We start from the raw sequence: 20279 nt of genomic DNA on the forward strand, positions 1-20279 counted from the left end.
GCGCCTGCGCAAACCCGGCCGCCCGCTTACAAAGCGCGCCCGGGTTTTTTTTGCGTCATTACAGGGCGCCGGAGAAATTTAATCTACTCGGCGGGCGGTTCCGGAAAGGCGCCTGCCGTGTAGTCAGGGTGTGAATTGGCAGAAGCTCTTGCCGCCATGCTGGATCAGGGCGGATGCTGCTAGAATAGGAAGGTGCTTGAACGTTGGAGCTAAACTCAGAGCCCTGGCTATATGGCTCAAGGCTGGTGCATTCCAGTCTAGTTGTCCTCCCATATCTGCTGAGAACACATTCCAAGACCCCCAGTAGATTCCTGAAACTGCATATAGTACTGAACCATGTATATACTATCTTTTTTCCTGTATATACATATGATAAAGTTTAATTTATAAATTAGGCACAGTAAGAGATGAACAATTAGAACAATTTAATAAAAGTTATGTGAATGTAGTCTTTCTGAAAATATCTTACTGTTTTGTCCTGCAGGTAATGAAACCACAGAAAGTGAAATCTCAGATAAAGGGGGACTACTGTATAGCAAAGCCAATCGGCTGGGGGCTGTTTCCCTACTATGCCATGAGTGTGGCAGACTGTTCCTGCCTTTCTTTTTAGACACCTGTTTCCTAGAATGTTTTCTTGCTCCCTCTGCCTGTTCAAGTCAGTAAACTTATGCTGTATAATAAAGAATTTGACTGGACTTTGACTCTGGTTCCTGGGAAGTACCCTCAATCCTTGAAATTTCCCAAGTGATAGAAGTGTCTTTGTTATTCATGGCAGGCCTCTGGGAATACACCTGAGTTTATGCTAATGAGATGACTCATGGAGGGCCCAAAATGATTTCAGAATGGAGGCTGGCCACGCCAGAAGGGCTGGCCAACCATGAGGGCTTAGGTTTTGAGCCACATAAGCAGGCCCACCTCTGGGGAGCAGATTGGGGCTGGAGACTGAGTTCAGCCATGTGGCCAATGATCTAGTCAACTATGCCTACATAATGGAACCCCAGTGAGTACTCTGGACATGGAAGCTCAGGTGAGCTTACTGGTCGATAATCATTCATCAAAGTGTCAGGAGTGGGAAGCGTTCCTGAGGACACGTAAGCTTCTGTTTGGGGAAATCTCCCACATCTCGCCCTATGCATCTCTTCATTTGGCTGGTCCTGATATGTGTCCTTTATAATAAAACTGTAATAGTAAGGATAGCACTTTCTTGAGTTCTGTGAGTCATTCTGTGAAACCCGAGGGAGTAAAGCGAATAGCAATGAAATATCATGTGTAGAGAGAAGCTGTGTGGGTGCACCCTAGCAGACAGTGCTCAGGCCCTAGGCAGATGACAGAGACAGCTGGTCAGAAGTGCAGGTGGCCTGGGAGCCCCAAAGCTTGTGGCAGGTGTCTGAAGGGCAGTCTTGAGGAGGACCATGCTTTGACCTCTGAAGTCTGTGCTAACTTTGGATAGCACTGCAGTTTAACAAACACTTACATGGCACTTGCTACATGCCAGGTAATCCTGTAAGTGGTCTACAAATTTGCATTCGTTTAATCCTCATGGCCAGCCTTTGAAGTAGTTATTATTATTGTCCTCATTTTACAGATGAGGAGGCTGAGGCACAGAGAGATTAAATGACTGCCTGACTTGTAAGTGGCAGAGACAACTGTCTCTGTGTATGTGTTTAAGTATAGGTGGTGGGTGAAAAGAGAGTGGGAAAGGGAGATTTGGAGAGAAGGAAGAGAGAAGCCATATTAACTTTAACAGGCCACATGGGCTTTTCATTTTTTCATTCAAAAACATTTAACAAATAAGTTATTGAGCAGCTGCTCTGTGCCCAGCACAGTGCTAGGAGCTAAGATACAGCGGTGAACAAGACTGATGCAGCCTTTTCCTTTCCTCATGGAGCCTGCAGGGAAGCCAACACTGAATAAGTACACAATTACTTTTCTGCAAGTCTGTTGCTTGTAGCCTGTGAATATGTGTTCTAGCCATTTGATTATACACTATTGAGTTGTATTGCTCTCTGGGATGGTGAGGTCCAGCATATGCCTCTGTTCTCTCTCCGCTTTTATATAAATCTTTACACTGCAGCTCAGACAGCTAGGAGACTGAGAAGCAACATTGGCAGTGCCATTTCGCCTGGCACATTCAGCTGCTATCAGTGTGTCCTTGGTCTTTGACCCATGAAATCTCAAGAGTTTTGAGGCTAAAATGGGACTCTTATCCTCTCCCTGAAGGTCTTGTATTGTCTCTTATTGTCTCTGGATTGACGAGACTTGTCCTGTATTTTTAAATGAAATTTTTATTGAGATATTTGTAGATTCTCATGCAGTTGTAAGAAATAATAGAGTTTCCTTTTACACTTTGCCTAGTTTCCCCCAGTGGTAACATTTTGCAAATGCTAATGTTACAACCAGGATATTGACATTGATACAATCCACCAATGTTATTCAGATTTCACCAGTTTTCCTTGTATTCATTGTGTGTATATGCTTAAGTTTATGCAATTTTATTACGTGTAGATTTATGCATCTATCATCACACTCAACATACTGATCAGTTCCGATGCCATAAGGATCCCGTTAAGGTTCTTGTTTATAACCACATTTACCTTCCTCCCTGTCCCCACCCTGACTTCTGGCAGCCTATCATCTGTCCTCTATTTCTAAAAATCTTTTCACCTCAAAAATATTATAGAAATGAAATCATATATTAAGCACCTTTACATTTTTAAGAATAGCTATACTTACATCATAACCTCTATACAAGATTGGAGAATCTATATCATATACAAATATAACCATGGGATTGTAAAGGGATTTTTCCAATTACTGTACTTTTTGAGAGTCAAGACATCTAAATCATGGAGATATTGTCAACTTAGTAGAAGTAAAGTTCTGACTTTGGGGGAAATTATTTGCTGTAATCCCATATTGAACCTTGTTAAAATTAAAAAATAAATGAGTAATTACATGTATACAAAGAATAAAATTATAATGTATTCCTTAGTATAAGTCCATCAAGGGGAACCATAATCGACACAGGGTGGGAGCTGGAGGGCCTCCTAAGTTTATTTTGCGTTCTATCAAATCCACTCCATGAGATTTCCTCTCTAACATCTTCTATTGACATTATTTCTTATCTTCGTTTGTCTAACCTATTTTAGAAATGAGTTAAAAAATAAAAAAATGCAAAAACTGATTAAGGCAAAGGAGGAGAAAAGAGTAGGTGGTCTTGCTGGGCGCCGTGGCTCACACCTGTAATCCCAGCACTTTGGGAGGCTGAGGCGGGTGGATCACCTGAGATCAGGAGTTCAAGACCAGCCTGACCAACATGGTGAAACCCCATCTCTACTAAAAATACAAAAAAAATTTAGTATTAGCTCTGGGTGTGGTGGCAAACACCTGTAATCCCAGCTATTCGGGAGGCTGAGGCAGGAGAATCGCTTGAACCTGGGAGGCAGAGGTTGCAGTGAGCTAAGATTGCGCCATTCCACTCCAGCCTGAGCAACAGAGCAAGACTCTGTCTCAAAAAAAAAAAAAAAAAAAAAAAAGTTTTGGAAATGTTTAGGGCACACTGGGCATGAAAGCCAGTTTAGTGTGAAGTAGCACGCTTTGTATTAGCATTAGCAGTCTTCTAGGCTGAAGCAAATTTATAATCCAGTACTGAATCTTCTTATACCAAATGCTGCTAGTTCCCCCTAGAGAAGCTTCTGGTGTAGCTCCATCATTTGGAGAACATGCAGGGCTTACTGCAAGAGCTACTAGAAAGTAACTGCTCCAGTGACAAAGCCAACCCATCGGAACACAGAATGCATTCCATCCACCACCCCGGGCACACCTTCATTAAACTGGACTCAGCTGTGCAAAAAGACAAACGCATGAGTTGTTGTGTGCATGCAGCTAGCTCTATGTATGCTTGTCACCGAAGCTTTGGACAGGTGTAGTACAGTGGTTCTCATGGTATAGTCATCACAGCAGCAGTATTAGGCTCCTCCTGAATCAGAAACTCAATTGGATCCCAGAAATCTGTGGTTTGAGAAGCCCCAGGTGATTCCCATGCATGCTAAGTCTGAGAACCAGTGCTTTATTGCAATGTCTATTACCTGTTTCCTCAGCATCTGATAATGAGAGTCAATGATAGAGTTATTTTATCCAAGTGACAGGCCTCAAGCCAAATGGTGAAAATGGTCAGGAACTGGAAACCTCATGAGGTGAGTCTGAGAGTTTAAAACTTCTAAGGGTTTTTAAGACAAGGTATGTGTGTTGCAGAAGGTCAGGAAAAATGGGGATGGGGGGAAGGAGAACTTACATTACATGAACAGACTAGTTCATCGACTGCACCAAAGAAGCTTTGGAATTCGTAATCAGGTGGCTGGAAGTTTCTCATCTTGCTCAAAGCAAGCCTGCGGCCTTATTGTTTGAGCTATGCCTTGTCAAGTTGGTCGTAGGGCTACTGTATTTCAAGCTTAACTTGGACAGACAGGCCTGCCAGGCACACATTTCTCAAGCAGATGATGTTGGGGAGAACAAAAATTATCCACTGCAAGACTTCGAGGACAGATGACACCCAGCAGGAATGGCAAGCCAAATCTGCAGGAGCAGTAATACAATTGGCTAGCCCTAGGGACCTGGCCTCTTTGAAGTGGAAGAGACAGCACAAGTGAGCCATTAAATTAACTCACTGGGCTGGAAAAGATGCAATGTTTTCATTACCCCCAAAGAAACAAAAGTTTAAAAGATTAAAATATTCCTAAAGGAATCATGATAATGGAAGCAGAAATCCTTGAGATAACAGCAAAAATGGCCAGCATCTCAAATTCTCCTGCTTTCCTGCCGACCTTCTTTTGGCCTCCCTTCCTTAAGTGAAAGATGAGCTTTGCTAGATTAGGTAGCAGTTGGAATTAGTTTTATTTGCTAGCAGTATTGGGAATAAAGGCAAAGCCTGCAGGAATGTGGGTGCCAGCAACAAGTAATCATTATTGCAAAATCAAATTCCCCATCTCATCTCTGATATGCCTGTATGTAACCCTAGAGCTGGGCTTCACAGTGTTATAAATCCAGCATACAAGACACAGAGCAGTGGGATGTGGAACCCCTTGTGTATCTAAAAGCTCTGCCCAGCAAGAGAGATATATGACGGTAACTTTCTCCCCATTGCTTTTGCAATAAAATTCACCCAGTGCTCCAGGAAGAGTTAGGAATGTAATTCTGCTTCAATAAATCAAGACTAAAATTAAGATGGCCAGATATGTAGCAGCCTGCTCAGGTGTACGGAGAATTTGAAATTTAGTGCCCTGGTAATGGGCAATAGCAGATTATCTAATTATAGAGAGAAAGAAGAAATATTGCTCTCTGGGGTAAAAAGCTAAATGCTCTAATCCATTAAACTACCACAGCCCTGCCAAAGCTAGATTAATATTAAAGTTCATGTAACATCTGACTTTTTAAAAAGGAATTAAGTCCAATGTTAGAAAAAAATATAAATGAAAAAGCTATAGTTCACAATAATTCTAATTTGACCACTTGTCAAATAGTGTATTTTATCTTTGGGTGTGATGTACATGTACCTGATTATAATAGAGTTCTATTCCGTCGTAACAATATATCTGCTTAAATTTTTATCAACATATCTTGAAGCTATTCTGGGCAGACTTGCTATTCTGGATGGACTTTCAGCAGGGCTGTCATGAATTACATTTTTTTTTTTTTTTTTTTTTTGAGACGGGGTTTTGCTCTTGTTCCCCAGGCTGGAGTGCAATGGTGCGATCTCGGCTCACTGCAACCTCTGCCTCCTGGGTTCAAGCGATTCTCCTGCCTCAGCCTCCCGAATAGCTGGGATTACACACATGTACCACCACACCTGGCTAATTTTGTATTTTTACTAGAGACAAGGTTTCTTCATGTTGATCAGCCTGGTTGTGAACTCCTGACCTCAGGTGCTCTGCCCACTTTGGCCTCCTGAAATGCTGGGATTACAGGCGTGAGCCACCGCGCCTGGCCATGAATTACATTTTTAAAGGGGCACTGACAGTATGATGCACTGGCAGTGGGTGATCGTTCACATTCATTCCACTCCTCCCTTCCTGCCTTCTTCATCCCTGTGGGAGATCTAATGTGCCTATTACTGACAGTGGTTAACCATGGGCTCAGGTATAATTGGGTGGGGTAACTGGGAGTTTACCAATACTGCTAGCAAATAAACTGCTATATATCTGGCCATCTTAATTTTAGGTGTAACTGGGAGTAAACATGAGAATTCCTATAGATCTGCTAAAAGCCTTAGTGAATAATCTTATTGCTGAACTGGGGGTGGGAGATGGGGTGTTTAACTGGGAAGTCAGGTCATGGATGGATGATTATGTCATTCTTGGAGGTATGTCACCTTTTCTACCATATTGTGATAGTCATCGCTTGGGAAGAGACTCACAACTGCAGAACTACACAAAATAATTTATGATCTCTTGGGTGCTTGGGTATAACCATGGCTGTGGTTGTTTGACATTGTTCCCATTCTATAATTTCTATCTGTTTTAAAACTCATTTTTATTCTAATTAATGAAAAAGTTCACAGATGTTTGACTGAAGAATGATACTTCCCTACTTGGAATTTTTGGTCTGTTCCTAAAAGCTTCACATGGAATAGGTACATGTGTCTAATTAGGCCAGTTGAATCAAATCCAGTGAACATGGCAACAGATGGTCTTCCAACCCTGAAATCATACAGTTCCCATTTCAGCCATGGTCTAACCAAGGTGGTGGTTAGCATGTGGGTTAGTCTCTGCCTCCTCTCTAGCTCCTAAATTAACATGATATCATATTAATGTTGTAAAATTCCCATACAGAGCTCAGAACATATTAAATACTCAGTAAATGATATCTAATTATTTACTTTCAAACAATGCTGAGTGGCTGGCAGCCTCCCAAAGAGTGCTGTATATACCCTGTTTCAGGAATGTGTTCACAGACCATTGGATTGTAAACTTTATGAGGGCAGGGACGTGACTGTGTTATCTGCAGGGCCTAGCAGAGTTCTGTTACACAGTATGACCTAAATAATATTTGGATTATCATTGACTGGTCAGTGCTGTAGGCTTCTCAGAATTACAGAAAGAAAATCCTTGGAAAGGGGCTTTCACTTTTCAGAAGGAAGAACATTCGCAAAGATAGCTACACTCTCTTTTAGACAGGTCGCATCGATCTTTGTTTTTTTTTTTTTGAGATGGAGTCTTGCTCTGTCGCCCAGGCTGGAGTGCAGTGGCGGGATCTCGGCTCACTGCAAGCTCCGCCTCCCAGGGTCACACCATTCTCCTGCCTCAGCCTCCCAAGTAGCTGGTACTACAGGCGCCTGCCACCACACCTGGCTAATTTTTTTGTATTTTTAGTAGAGACGGGGTTTCACCATGTAAGCCAGGGTGGTCTCGATCTCCTGACCTGGTGATCCACCCGTCTCGGCCTCCCAAAGTGCTGAGATTACAGGCGTGAGCCACCGTGCCTGGCTAATCAATCTTCGTTTTTAAGAGATAGGGTCTCACTCTGTTGCCCAGGCTGGGATCCAGTGACACAATCATAGCTCACTGTAATCTCAAATCCTGGGCTCAAGTGATCCTCTTGCTTCAGCCTCCCAAAGCACTGGGATTACAGGTGTGAGCCACCACACCTGGCTCATTGATCTATTAGAAACAAAATAAGAAAGACAGCATGGTCCTTTTTTCCAACAGCTTGAAAAATGTGAGAACCCAAGCCTTTTTTTTTTTGAGATGGAGTCTTGCACTTTCACCAGGGCTGGAGCGCAGTAGCGCAATCTCAGCTTACTGCAACCTCCGCCTCCCGGATTCAAGTAATTCTCCTGCCTCAGCCTCCCAAGTAGCTGGAATTACAGGCGCCTGCCACTATGCCCAGCTAATTTTTTGTATTTTTAGTAGAGATGGGGTTTCACCATGTTGGCCAGGCTGGTCTTGAACACCTGACCTTGTGATTCACCTGCCTCATCCTCCCAAAGTGCTGGGATTACAGGCATGAGAGACTTTTAAACTGGCAAGTAATGTAAATTCGTGTTTTATCAAAATCCCAAGATGCTCTGCCACCATTTTTATCTCAGATAGGCTCACATGTTGAGCAAGTTGGCACCTCAGGGATGATTGGCAGGTGGGAAAAGTCTTAATAATTTGGCTTTATGATTTTACAATCTTCCATAGCAGTTTGTCCTTTACTCATAACTTTCTACACATTAGGCACAGTGCTGAGTAATTTTTATACATTCCCACTGCAAATTAAATGAGATCAGTCGTCTTTACCCCTATTTCGTATGAGGAATTCCACCTGCAGTGACTTGAGCAAGGTCTCATAATTAATACATGGTGAGGCTGGTGTGCTCGACTCTACTGCTACCCCACCCCCAAATGTTTTAATGCTGTAATTCACGTATTACAATATTCACCATTTAAAGTTAGAGGTTTTCCGTATACTCCCAGAATGGTGCAACCATCTCATTTATTCTTAAAGTTATGTACCCATTTATTTTATCTAATACCTAAGGCAGATTTTTTCTAGGTTGGTAAAAACTGATTCCACAAGTTAATTAAGCAGAATTTTACGGCACTCCATGTAAAGTAGTTTACAGGTTAAGTTTGAGCCAGACATTTGTGTTTGAATCTCAGTCCCTTGACTATTGGTTGTATGATGTTGGGTTAGTTCCCTACTTCTGTGTGCCTCAGCTTCCTTATCTGCAAAAGGTGATAAAAAAGGAGTGAATTCACTTAAAGCACTTAGAATAGAGCCTGATACACACTAAATGCTCAATAAATGTTATCTATTATTGTTGTTATTAAAAGTTTTAACACATATTTTAAAAAGCATTAACAGATCTTCATAACTCTGCATGCTACAGAATCCTAAAATTAGTTCTGAATCATGAAAATTAAATTGTCAGTGAAATATGGTCAGTGGGAATTGTATTATATCCCAATTCTTTGCAAATTGATAATCCATGTGATGTCAATTTATTAACAAAAGATCTTATACAGTTGATCATTTGGCACTCAGAAGGCATTTTCCCATTTAAGCATTACTCACTGTGACAGAGATAGCTGGTTGCCTATGCAGTATCCTTTTTCCTTCTTTTCTCATTGACAGAGCAGAGCTTTATTCTGGGTGCCCTCCGACTACACACATGGCCTCCTCCCAGCTGGAGTGGCCAAAATTGTAAATCAATACAGCTGAATAAGGCTTCCAGGAAAGGCCCTTCAGGGGAATTGACAAGGTTGGGAGAGAAGCCTTTTGCTGTTCCCCTCTTGCTCTTTCTTTGGATCTTAATCAGACTTATGTCTGGAGCTCTGACGTTAATATTGGACCATATGTTGAACTTAAGAATGGAAACCACTTGTTCAGCATGGAGCAGCAGAGACAGGAGCTGGATGCTTCACACCAAAGGTGGGCTATTTCCTAACTTCTTTTACGTGAGAAAAAAACAACCCACCCTGATGTTATTGGGTCTTTCTGCAATATAAAGCTGTACCAGAAACATATACATGTAATTTACACTTATACTTTTCTCAGTCAGCTCAAAAGGAACTTAAAAAAACAGTACATTCTTTTAACAGATCGAGCACCGACTGTGGTGTGCCAATGATTGTTCTGAGGGATGGATAAGCAAGGGAAAATATAGTCTCTGCTCTCAAGAAATTACTAAGCCTGACAGAAGAAACAGATAATCAAAAACAGTACAATGATGCCAGTGCCAGAATCAGGGGCCAGGGGTGGGACACACTTGACTTCCATGAGGACAAGCAGAATACTGAAGAGGTTACCAAGTGAGAAGGAAAGGGCATTTCAGGCAAATGCCTGACAGAAATGACCCAAGAAGCACAGTAGAAATTCTACAAGGAAATGAATTGTTTTGATCTGCATGCTGAGAATATAATCTAACGCTTGGCTGCAGAAGCCAGGTCTTCATCTTTCGACCATCCCTTCATCCTCCAAGATCTAAGTTAGTTGCGAGAAGTCCTGGTACTTGGTGGTACCAAGTAATACCTGTTCCATCAATGTTTTGCACAATAAAGAATTGCCTAGCAGACTGAGGGATTCAGAGGAGTAGGACACAGGAAGAAGCGGGAAGAGGGGTCGCTTGACAAAGACGTGGTCTCCCTCTCTGTCCTCCCGCTCTTTCCTCACTGCTGACCTAAAATGAAGGAAAAGAGTGAAATAGTTGGGATGAGAATGCTTGGTGGCCTGTTTCCTGTTGCCTCTATCTGTCCTGCTTCAATCTTCCTGCTGAATGGTGGGAGAAGACAGAAGTGTTGGGGCCAGATGTAATTTGCAGCAGTGAGACATAATGTGGCAGGCTTATAGCAGACCCAGTGGTTAGCATGAAAGGTACACAGACTTGACCTATCCCTGTAAGACACATAACAACTCCCATCACTAATCTGAACCCTGTAGTCTCCGAACATACAAATACAAATTTACAGTTTTTAATTTAAAGACCATGTCGCAAAACGAAATATACTCCTGAGGGCAATGAATTGTGAAATACATCATGTAAAAACTGTCTTGATCTGTTATAATATACAGGAAGATGTGAAAGAGTGTAGGTTCCTTTCTAGACCACCACAACAAAGTGAGTTGCACAAATTTTCAGTTCCCCCAACCATAGAAAAGTTACGTTTATACTACACTGGAGTCTATTCAGTGTACAACAGCATTACGTCTAAAACCACAATGTATGCACCTTAACTAAAAAATATTTTGTTGCTAAAAACAGCATTAATGATCACCTGGACCTTTAGGAAGTCAATCTTCTTGCTGGTGGAGGGTTTCGCCTCCATGTCAATGGCTCCTCATTGATCAGGGTGGTGGTTGCTGGAGGCTGGGGTGGCTCTGTCAATCTCTTAAGACAACGATAAAGTTTGCCACATTAATCGACTCTTTCAAAAAACATTTCTCTGTAGTATGCAATGCTATTTGATGGCATTTCAACCAAAGTAGAACTTCTTTCAAAATTGAAGTCAATCCTCTCAAACCCTGCAGCTGCTTTGTCTACTAAGCTTATGTAATAGTCTAAATCCTTTGTTCTCATCTCTACGGTGTTCACAGCATCATCACTAGGAATAAAGTCCGCCTCAAGAAACTACTTTCTTTGTTCACCCGTAAAAAGCAACTCCTCATATGTTGAAGTTTTATCAAGAGACTGCGGCAATTCCGTACCATCTTCAGGCTCTACTTCTAATTCTAGTTCTCTTGTTATTTCCACCACATCCGTAGTTGTTTCCTCCACTGAAGTCTTGAACTCCCTCTAAGTCATCCTTTAGAGTTGAAACCAACTTCTTCCAAACTGCTGTTAATGTTGTATTTTGACCTCTTCCCGTGAATCGCAAATGTTCCTAACAGCATCTAGAATGCTGAATCCTTTCCATGTTTTCAATTTACTTTGCCTACTCCATCAGAGAAATCACTATCTATGGCAGCTATAGCCTTACAAAATGTATTTCTTTCTTTTCTTTCTCTCTCTCTTTCTTTCTTTGAGAGGGAGTCTCGCTCTGTCGCCCACGCTGGAGTACAGTGGCTTGATCTCGGCTCACTGCAAGTTCCGCCTCCCGTATTCACGCTATTCTCCTGCCTCAGCCTCCCGAGTAGCTGGGACTACAGGTGCCCGCCACCGTGCCCGGCTAATTTGTTGCATTTTTAGTAGAGACGGGGTTTCAACGTGGGCTCCATCTCCTGACCTCGTGATCCGCCCGCCTCGGCCTCCAAAGTGCTGGGATCACAGGCATGAACCACTGCGCCCGGCCTACAAAATGTATTTCTTAAGTAATAAGACTTGAAAGTTGAAATTACTCCTTAATCCATGGACTGTAGAATGAATGTTGTGTTAGCAGGCATGAAAACATTGTATTTATCTCCTTTTTATCTCCAGCAGAGCTCTAAGGGTAACCAGGTGTATTGTCATTGAGCAGTGATATTTTGAGAGGAGGCTTTTTTTCTGAGCAGTAGGTCTTAACAGTGGTCTTCAGTAAACCATACTGTAAACAGATGTGCTGTCCCCCAGGCTTTGTTGTTCCTTTTATAAAGCACAGGCAGAGTAGATGTAGCATAATTTTTATTTTATTTTTTGAGATGGAGTCTCGCGCTGTCGCCCAGGCTGGAGTGCAGAAGCGCGATCTTGGCTCACCGCGAGCTCCGCCTCCCAGGTTCATGCCATTCTCCTGCCTCAGCTTCCCGAGTAGCTGGAACTACAGGCGCCCGCCACCATGCCCGGCTAATTTTCTGTATTTCTAGTAGAGATGGGGTTTCACCTTGTTAGCCAGGACTGTGTGGATCTCCTGACCTCGTGATTGGCCCGCCTTGGCCTCCCAAAGTGCTGGGATTACAAGCCTGAGTGACTGCACCTGGCCAGATTTAGCATAATTCTCCAGGGCCCTAGGATTTTTGGAATGGTACATGAGCACTGGCTTCAACTTCAAGTCACCAGCTGCATTAGTCCCTAATAAGAAGGTCAGTTCGTCCTTTGAAGCTCTGAAGCCAGGCATTGACTTCTCTCGAGCCATGCAAGTCCTAGGTGGCATCTTCTGCTAGTAGCAGGTTGTTTCGTATACACCGAAAATCTGTTGTTTAGTGTAGCCACCTTCACCCATGATCTTAGCTAGATCTTGCAGTCTACGTTAGCACTTGCTGCTTCACCTTGCACTTGCCTTATGAAGATGGTGTCTTTCCTCAAATCTCATGAACCAATCTCTGCCGGCTTGGTTTCAAACCTTTCTTCTGCAGTTTCCTCACCTTTCTCAACCTTCACAGAATCGAAGAGAGTTAGGGTCTTCCCCTGGATTACGAGAATGTTGTGGCTGGTTTCATCTTCTATCCAGACCACTCAAACTTTCTCCCTATAAGCAATAAGGCTGTTTCGCTTTCCTATCATCTGTGTGTCCAATGGAGTAGAACTTTTATTTATTGATGTATTTTGAGACAGGGGCTCACTCTGTTGCCCAGGCTGGAGTGCAGTGGCACGATCACGGCTCACTGCAACCTCAGCCTCCCAGGCTCAGGTGATCCTCCCACCTCAGCCTCCCAAGTAGCTGGGACTACAGGCACTCTACCATACCTAATTTTTGTAGAGACGGGGTTTTGTCATGTTTTCCAAGCTGGTCTTGAACTCTTGGGCTCAAGTGATCTGTCTACCTCCACATCTCAAAGTGCTGGGATTATAGGCATGAGCCACCACTTTTAATTTCCTTAAAACTTTTCCTTTGCATTCAAGTTGGCTGTTTGGTGCAAGAGGCCTAGCTTTCAGCCTGTTTTCGTTTTGACATGCATTCTTCAAGAAGCTTAATCATTTCTAGAGAGAGATGTGCAACTCTTCCTTTCACCTGAGCACTTAGGGGCTACTGTAAGGTTATTAAGTGGCCTAATATCAATTCTCTTGTGTCTCGAGGAAGAGGGAAGACCAGGGAAAAGGAAAGAAATGGGGAACGGCTGGTCAATGGAGCAGTCAGAACACACACAACATTTATTAAGTCTTAAGTCTTATATGGACATGGCTTGTGGCACCCCAAAAATAATAATAGTAACAAAGATCATGGGACACAGATCACTGTTAACAGATAGAGTAATGAAAAAAATTCAAAATAATGTGACAATTACCAAAATGTGACACAGAGATATGAAGCAAGCACAAGGTGACGGGAAAATGGTGCCAATAGACTCGCTCGAAGCAGGGTTGCCACAAACCTTCAATGTGTTGAAGATGCAGTAAAATGAGGTGTGCCTGTGCTCACACACCTGGCCTGTTAAGTCTCCTGACTCAGTAACTTTAGAGACAAAAATGGCGGCCTGTTACAATCCTCATTTTGTTATAAACAAAAAAATCATGATTTGCCTGGAGAAGAGAAAGAACTAACCTCACTGATTGCCAAGAGCTGCATAGCAGGCTTTTTTCTTCATGTTGTCTACTTTAATCCTAATTTAGCATTACCTTAATTTTTATTTTTAGAGATTAAGAAAATATGACTGACTGCTTTGTTTAAAGTTCTGCTAGAACTTTGAAGGGTCCATTGGTCAGACTCAGCATCAACACCAAAACATTAAGTAGCATTAAACGGGAAAGCCCCCAAAGACCCCATTTTCTCATTATTTGAAAAGATAAGGTCTTTAGCTCTACAATAACTATTATTTATTCAACCAGCAAGTTATAAAATATACAGATCTTTTAATAAAGTGCCTTTGTTCTTCACACAGCACTTTAACAGCAGTCTTTCCATGAGAGTTGGCTTTCAGTTTAGAAAAAATCTAGTAATTAAAAATCCAAAATTAGTGGGACAGTAAGACTTTTCCATCTCTTTGTTTTTATTTTCCTCCTTACAGGAGGAAGAATTTCCCATCTCTTTTTGGCCACTGCATATTACAATAAGCCCAACAACAAAAAAGAATCATTAACTAGGGAGGAATGTATCTTACTCCAGTTTCCCGCAGGGCAGTTCAGTAGTTAGTTTCACCCCAGTGAGTACTGACTACAGAAAGAAAGAAACAACAAAAAAATATTTTTTCAACCACATTTACTAGCTCACATAAGTATTTTAAAACAAATCCATCTGTCTTCCCTTTTGGTTTCCTTGGCACAATTTATCACAGTTCTTAACAAACTACCATAAATACCTATAAGGGGAAAATGAATTTTAGAATATGAAAGAGAGGTTAATAAATAGCCAAATATGTCAACCATTGAAAGGACCACCAATTTTAAGATTAAGCCCGATTTGCAACTTTTATTGAAATAAATGTCATCTATTAAAAACAAGGTTAATTTATAACTTGATCTCAACTTGTTTAATAGCAACTGAATTTTGACATAAAAATTGCAAAACTTCAACTAAAGAACAAATAAAACATTCAGACACAAGTTTACACTTCAAAAATTCTATCAACTTCAACAAATAATGAATGACTGTATATTAATTTACATTAGTCCTGTGGTCCAGAGTACATTTTCCATTTAAAACATTTTAATAGATCTTCTGTATAGCATGGACAGCTTCTAGTGGGAATTAGTATATAGTCTGTTCTTGATGAAGACAACACTAGACAGATGTTGCCTGATGCCTGGATAATGCTGAATGTGACAAAACCAGCGAGACACATTAAGATATTTCTCCTTTTCTTGAACTGTCAGGTCAACCTAAGTAGAGATTAAAAACATACACACACAACACAGATGTTACATAAGCACAACTATTAATATCACTTAAGTAGGAGATAGAAGTTGAAAAACAACATCAATCCCCCAAGAGTTCTCAAAAGCCAACATATTCAGACAGGAGTAAAAGTTTCAGCCCAGTGAACACTGACTTGTAAAAGTTCTTCATGTTCAATGTTATGTTCAGTACAAAACCTGATGTGCTTCCTGGGAAATATCAAGTTTTCAACAAATGGAAAATTTACATTAACTGAGGATTTGGAGGTCAAATAATTTGTTTTTTACTTCATTGGAAAGGAAGACAGATTAAGATACAGTTCTTTCTCTGGTGTCCTTTAGTAAACCTAAAAAAAGGAAATGATCCATTTCAAGTCAATATTGCTTAATATAAGGAGGGGCTATTTCCAGTAGTGTGTGACTCAGATGAAGGAGGCTGAGTAAATGCATGAGAACAGACCTTCATAATTCTGTTTGCAATAAAGCTGAACTCAATCTTTCAGTGAATGTAGCAGTTCACCCTATTTGCTATCAAGCTACAAGAATGCTCAGAGATTTGGTTAGAGAGAGATGTGATACAAACTGCAGGTGCTTATCATTTCACTGGGCTCAAATCCCAAAATAGGTGACTCAAAGACTTTTCTCTAAGATAAATTTTAGATTATTGAGAGTTATCAGGTAAAGAGAAAACCAGTAGGGCAGTAACTTGCAGCCATGACCCCATGAATGGGTAGTGTAGTTCCTTCTCCTAAGTCACATTTACTTAACAGATAGTGCAAATCTCTATAACACTGACAGGAGTGTTTGCAGAAAGAAATAACTCAGCCACTCTACAAGCGGTACAAACCCCCCAGCAGCCTGACTGTTGGGAGACATTTTTAGTGAGAAGACTGTCCTTTGCTTTTCAGAATTTAGCACATATCTGTTCTGCAGACAAACATTCTGGTAAGTTACCAGATCACCAAAGGTGAAGGATAAATCACTCTACATGCAATAATTATTACAGAATACAAAAGGATATTAACAATAAAATTAAAAAGTAGGCAGTATTTTCTCATTAAATGTTGATTTGGACTCGTATTTGTTGGCTCAGTTTACTTAAGTTGTTACCAGGGAGAATCTTCACTGCTTCTGTTTCATAAAAATTTAAGTTTCAGGTTTTAGTGATACATACTTAAGTCCTACACACAAGCTGCTCTAGCACATTATAAAAACATATTCATCTTGTTTAAGGTGTGTAAGGTTGTGTCTACTTAGAAAGATGTTACTATAACTGTCTCATCTATAACATAGTCAGTCCATGGCACAGAGATAAATAACACACCAGTCAAGAAAACTGGTCAAGTATGTCTTTTTTAATGTAAAAGTTTAATTTTTATTATGAAAATTCATGGTTTCACATGAAAGAATTACATTAGGCTAACTGGTAGATTCAAACGGAAAAGAGCATCTACCTGTCAGGTGTGTTTTCATAGGCAGCATTTAATCTGTGGAATAAACTGAGCATCAGTCTACATTTCAAGAATATTTTGAAAAATATTTTGTAAAAGGGCATTTTGTTCTTTTTCTAAATCTTTACCATATATAAACGTCAGCAAGGACTTCAAAAGAAAATGTACGATTTATTAAAAGCTCAACCAGTAATAAACAGAGCTGCAAATCTAACAAGAAATGGGAGCTTTCTTACCAAAAATGAATAAATGAATGAATAAAATTCAAAATCAACTTCGACAAATCTCTTTGCTGATAGTTAAAGCAAACAGATTTAACAATAAGTTTTACTCCAACTTGATTTCATGTCAGCTGCTGAAATATATGATGATTCAAATCTGACCTCTTTCTTACCATTTTAGTCCTTTCATAGCTCTTTCATTTCAGATAATTCTCCACTCAGCCATTTGGTAAAGCATTTCCAAACAATAGAGTACTAATCCTTGTTTATGTTCAAGTTGTTCACCCAGATTTTAAACTAGGTAAAAAGGGCAATGTTATGTGTGATATCTGTATTTCAGAACAGCATTTGCTGTCACCGAAGACTAGTATAAGTTGCTTACAGGCCTATTATTTAAAGCAATAACAACATGCAGAACACAGCAAAATAAATATTCTCCAACTTAAACATTTTACATTTGGAGTCTCTAGAGTCAGGATTATCAACAGAGTCACAGTAAAAAATAGTTTTTATTCCAAGAGCTCCTAAAGCTTCTGAAAATTCCTAATTTATTCCAATAATTTATTTATTTATTCATTTTTGAGACGGAATCTTACTCTGTTGCCCAGACTGGAGTGCAGTGGTGCGATCTGGGCTCACTGCAACCTCCACTTCCTGGGTCCAAGCAATTCTCCTGCCTCAGCCTCCCAAGTAGCTGGGACTACAGGCACATACCACCACACCTGGCTAATTTTCTGTATTTTTAGTAGAGACGTGGTTTTGCCATGTTGGCCAGGCTGGTCTCGAACTCCTGGCCTCAAGTGATCCACCAGCCTGGGTCTCACAAAGTGCCTGGATCACAGGCATGAGCCACTGCACCCAGCCCCCTATTCTAATAATTTTTAACTAGATGATCCATTTGACAATATTTTTAGATGATCTATTTTAAGAATGTACATTTATTCATTTTCCCTCAGGAAACTTTTGCCAGAAACTCACAGAGTTTTTCAAAAAGGATGAGGTTACGGTTACCACTTTCACCTCTTTTTACAGTTTAAACTTTGGAACTTGTCCCTTTGAGTCTGAGACAATTACGAATGACCTTGTTAACTCTGCTACTTTTTTGGAAGACATTCCCTATTTAAACATTGTAAACAAAGAAATGAACAGATTTCTCCCCTCACCAAATTTACAGATTTTAAAAACATTTCTGATGGGCTCTCCCAGACTATTTCACTTACAACCCTGGTTTTCCACCATCCCTTTCTAGCTCCAGTTCTTTTTCCTTTCTTACAACAGGAAACAATGCAATTGTTCTAGTTGCCATTTCCTGCTTCATGTTGATCTGCATGCCTGTGTGTCTATAGTGGTGCTTGGCTCTTTCTGCCTAATAATTCCTTTAATTTGTACTGGCACTCTATCATGACTTTGAACCTTAAAGCCAAGCAGATAATATTCTGAATCACTAATTTTCCATGAAGTCATGTGAGAAACACTTTAAGTGACCCGTTCCAGATCAGGGTGACATGCTGCTTTGCTACCTTTCCAACTGGCACCACGCTGCCGCCTTTGGGACATTCTTTAGGGCCAGTGCTCCTGGACTATTTTGCAGTTATTTCTTTTATTTTTCCTTTCCTTATAAAAGAACCACATGCCTCCCATGGTGCTCCAAACTTCAGAACAAAAGTATTTCAGTTGATAACAATCTTACAGTCAAGCAGCACATAATATTACAAAGGATTTTAATAATCTTGAGTAACAGTCTGTTCACAGGGATGACTATCTACTAGTGAAATCACTTTAAGAAAGCAGTGAGTCACTGGTGTTATAATAAACAGCCACACTAACAGGCAGTATAACAAAGGAAAGGCAACATAATATTCCTCAAATGGAGTTAAGATAGACCAGATCTTAGAATAACTCAGCCATGACTAAAATTGGGCTCACAATGAAACAAAATACAGTGGAATTATCTGATGACTTGAAGGTTCCTTGACTGCTGTTTTGTACACTGTGCTGATTACATATTCCGTATTGAATAATGTGAACAAATTAAGGAATGCACGAGGACAAAAATAAATAATATTGCCAAAGCAAACAAAGCACGAAGACCTGGCAAATATCAGCAGGTGGCCAATCTGCACCTCCCACCCACCCGACCTTAATTTAACACCTAGAAATCATTTATTCCACATCTGTATGTATTTGTACCCGACTTAACTGGAATGTCATTTAACACCACGGTGCAATTCTGCCATTGTGTAGGTTTTAGTCTGTGAGGCCTGTTCCTTGAGAAGGTGTTTATTTCTCTGATTACTTTGCCTGCACTTGGACTAGAGTGGGAGAGATACTTTGACTCATGATAGGAACCCAAAAGGATGGTCAACAGTGATTTACATATTAATCTATTCAATTTCACTTTGAAAAAGATAAGGATATCTTTAATCATAACATCCTAGTCACTATATATGAAGAGGACATACATTCCGAAATAGAAAATGTAAACACACACAGAATGCTAAATATTATTAATGTAACCCTAACTTTAACATGCTGTACTGAATGAAACACTTTTAACCTGCCTAAAAACCAAGTGCCCTCCAGTGCACTTAGACTCGTAATTAAATAACTTTGCAGCTAGTGCTATGAATATTTTGCAGTATAGGATTATGACCTTGTGCATTCTGCTGGCAAAGGAATTCCAAACAAGTTCCCTCCTTTTTCAGAGTATTTCTTTTCCCTACTGCAAAACCTGCATAAGCTAGAGGAAAGGAAAATTTAATGACACACTTGGTTTATGAGTTGCACTTCAGTATCATCTTTTTTTTTTTAATTAGATGGAGAAATACTCTCCTTCTTAATGACAGCCCGATGCTACAGCAAGCCAGATCTTGTGGGTCTGAACAGACATTCACTAGCCTGCTGGCTGTCATCACACAGGATGACTGATGATATTTTTCCTAATATAAAGATTAAAAAGTTAAATGTCAAAACATATGTCACATTTAAATATATATATTTTTAAAAGCCAACCAGTTTGTTACTGTGGTTTTCAGATAGAAATTGTTCTTGGAGCCCTGTTGGGTAGCCATGCTCACAGCAGCACAGTCTCACTAAAGTGAAGTACAGACTCCCCCAAGTTCAAAGACTGTGTTTAGGCTGCCACCAGGAGAGAGATGCTTAGATGCCTTAGCAGCAAATCTTCTTTACCTTGGAGGCTTTTTTGTTTTGAAATGAGGTAAGTTGTGCCTCATGATCATTTTAAATTCAAAAAGCTACTAAAACATATTGAACCTAGCATGGAATAAAAGAAGCTGGTAATCAATGTATTTCAGCTCCAATAAACTTTTTCCCATTTAAATAACATTACTTATATTACACTTTCACTACAAAGATAAAAAATCTGAAATAGGAACTATAAATAGGTACCAGTTGTTAAATATTGCTTTTATTTATTTTTTTAAG

General features: G+C 40.4%; 1 protein-coding gene across 2 annotated transcripts in view; it reads right to left on the reverse strand.

Annotated features, from left to right (window-relative positions):
- Positions 1–7961: 7961 nt before the first annotated feature.
- Positions 7962–20279, reverse strand: part of EEF1E1 (eukaryotic translation elongation factor 1 epsilon 1) — a 29675-nt gene continuing 17357 nt past the window's right edge. The window contains exon 4 of one of the 2 annotated variants that reach the window (XM_030817273.1): positions 7962–10162. In XM_030817273.1, the coding sequence (XP_030673133.1) occupies positions 10067–10162 (96 nt within the window). In that variant the 3' untranslated portion in view covers positions 7962–10066. Of the gene's footprint in view, positions 10163–14513; positions 15149–20279 lie in introns of those variants that run through there. The other variant, XM_003272252.4, reaches the window with a different exon arrangement.

The sequence above is a fragment of the Nomascus leucogenys genome, chromosome 8 (assembly GCF_006542625.1).
Source record: "Nomascus leucogenys isolate Asia chromosome 8, Asia_NLE_v1, whole genome shotgun sequence".
Taxonomy (NCBI): domain Eukaryota; kingdom Metazoa; phylum Chordata; class Mammalia; order Primates; family Hylobatidae; genus Nomascus; species Nomascus leucogenys.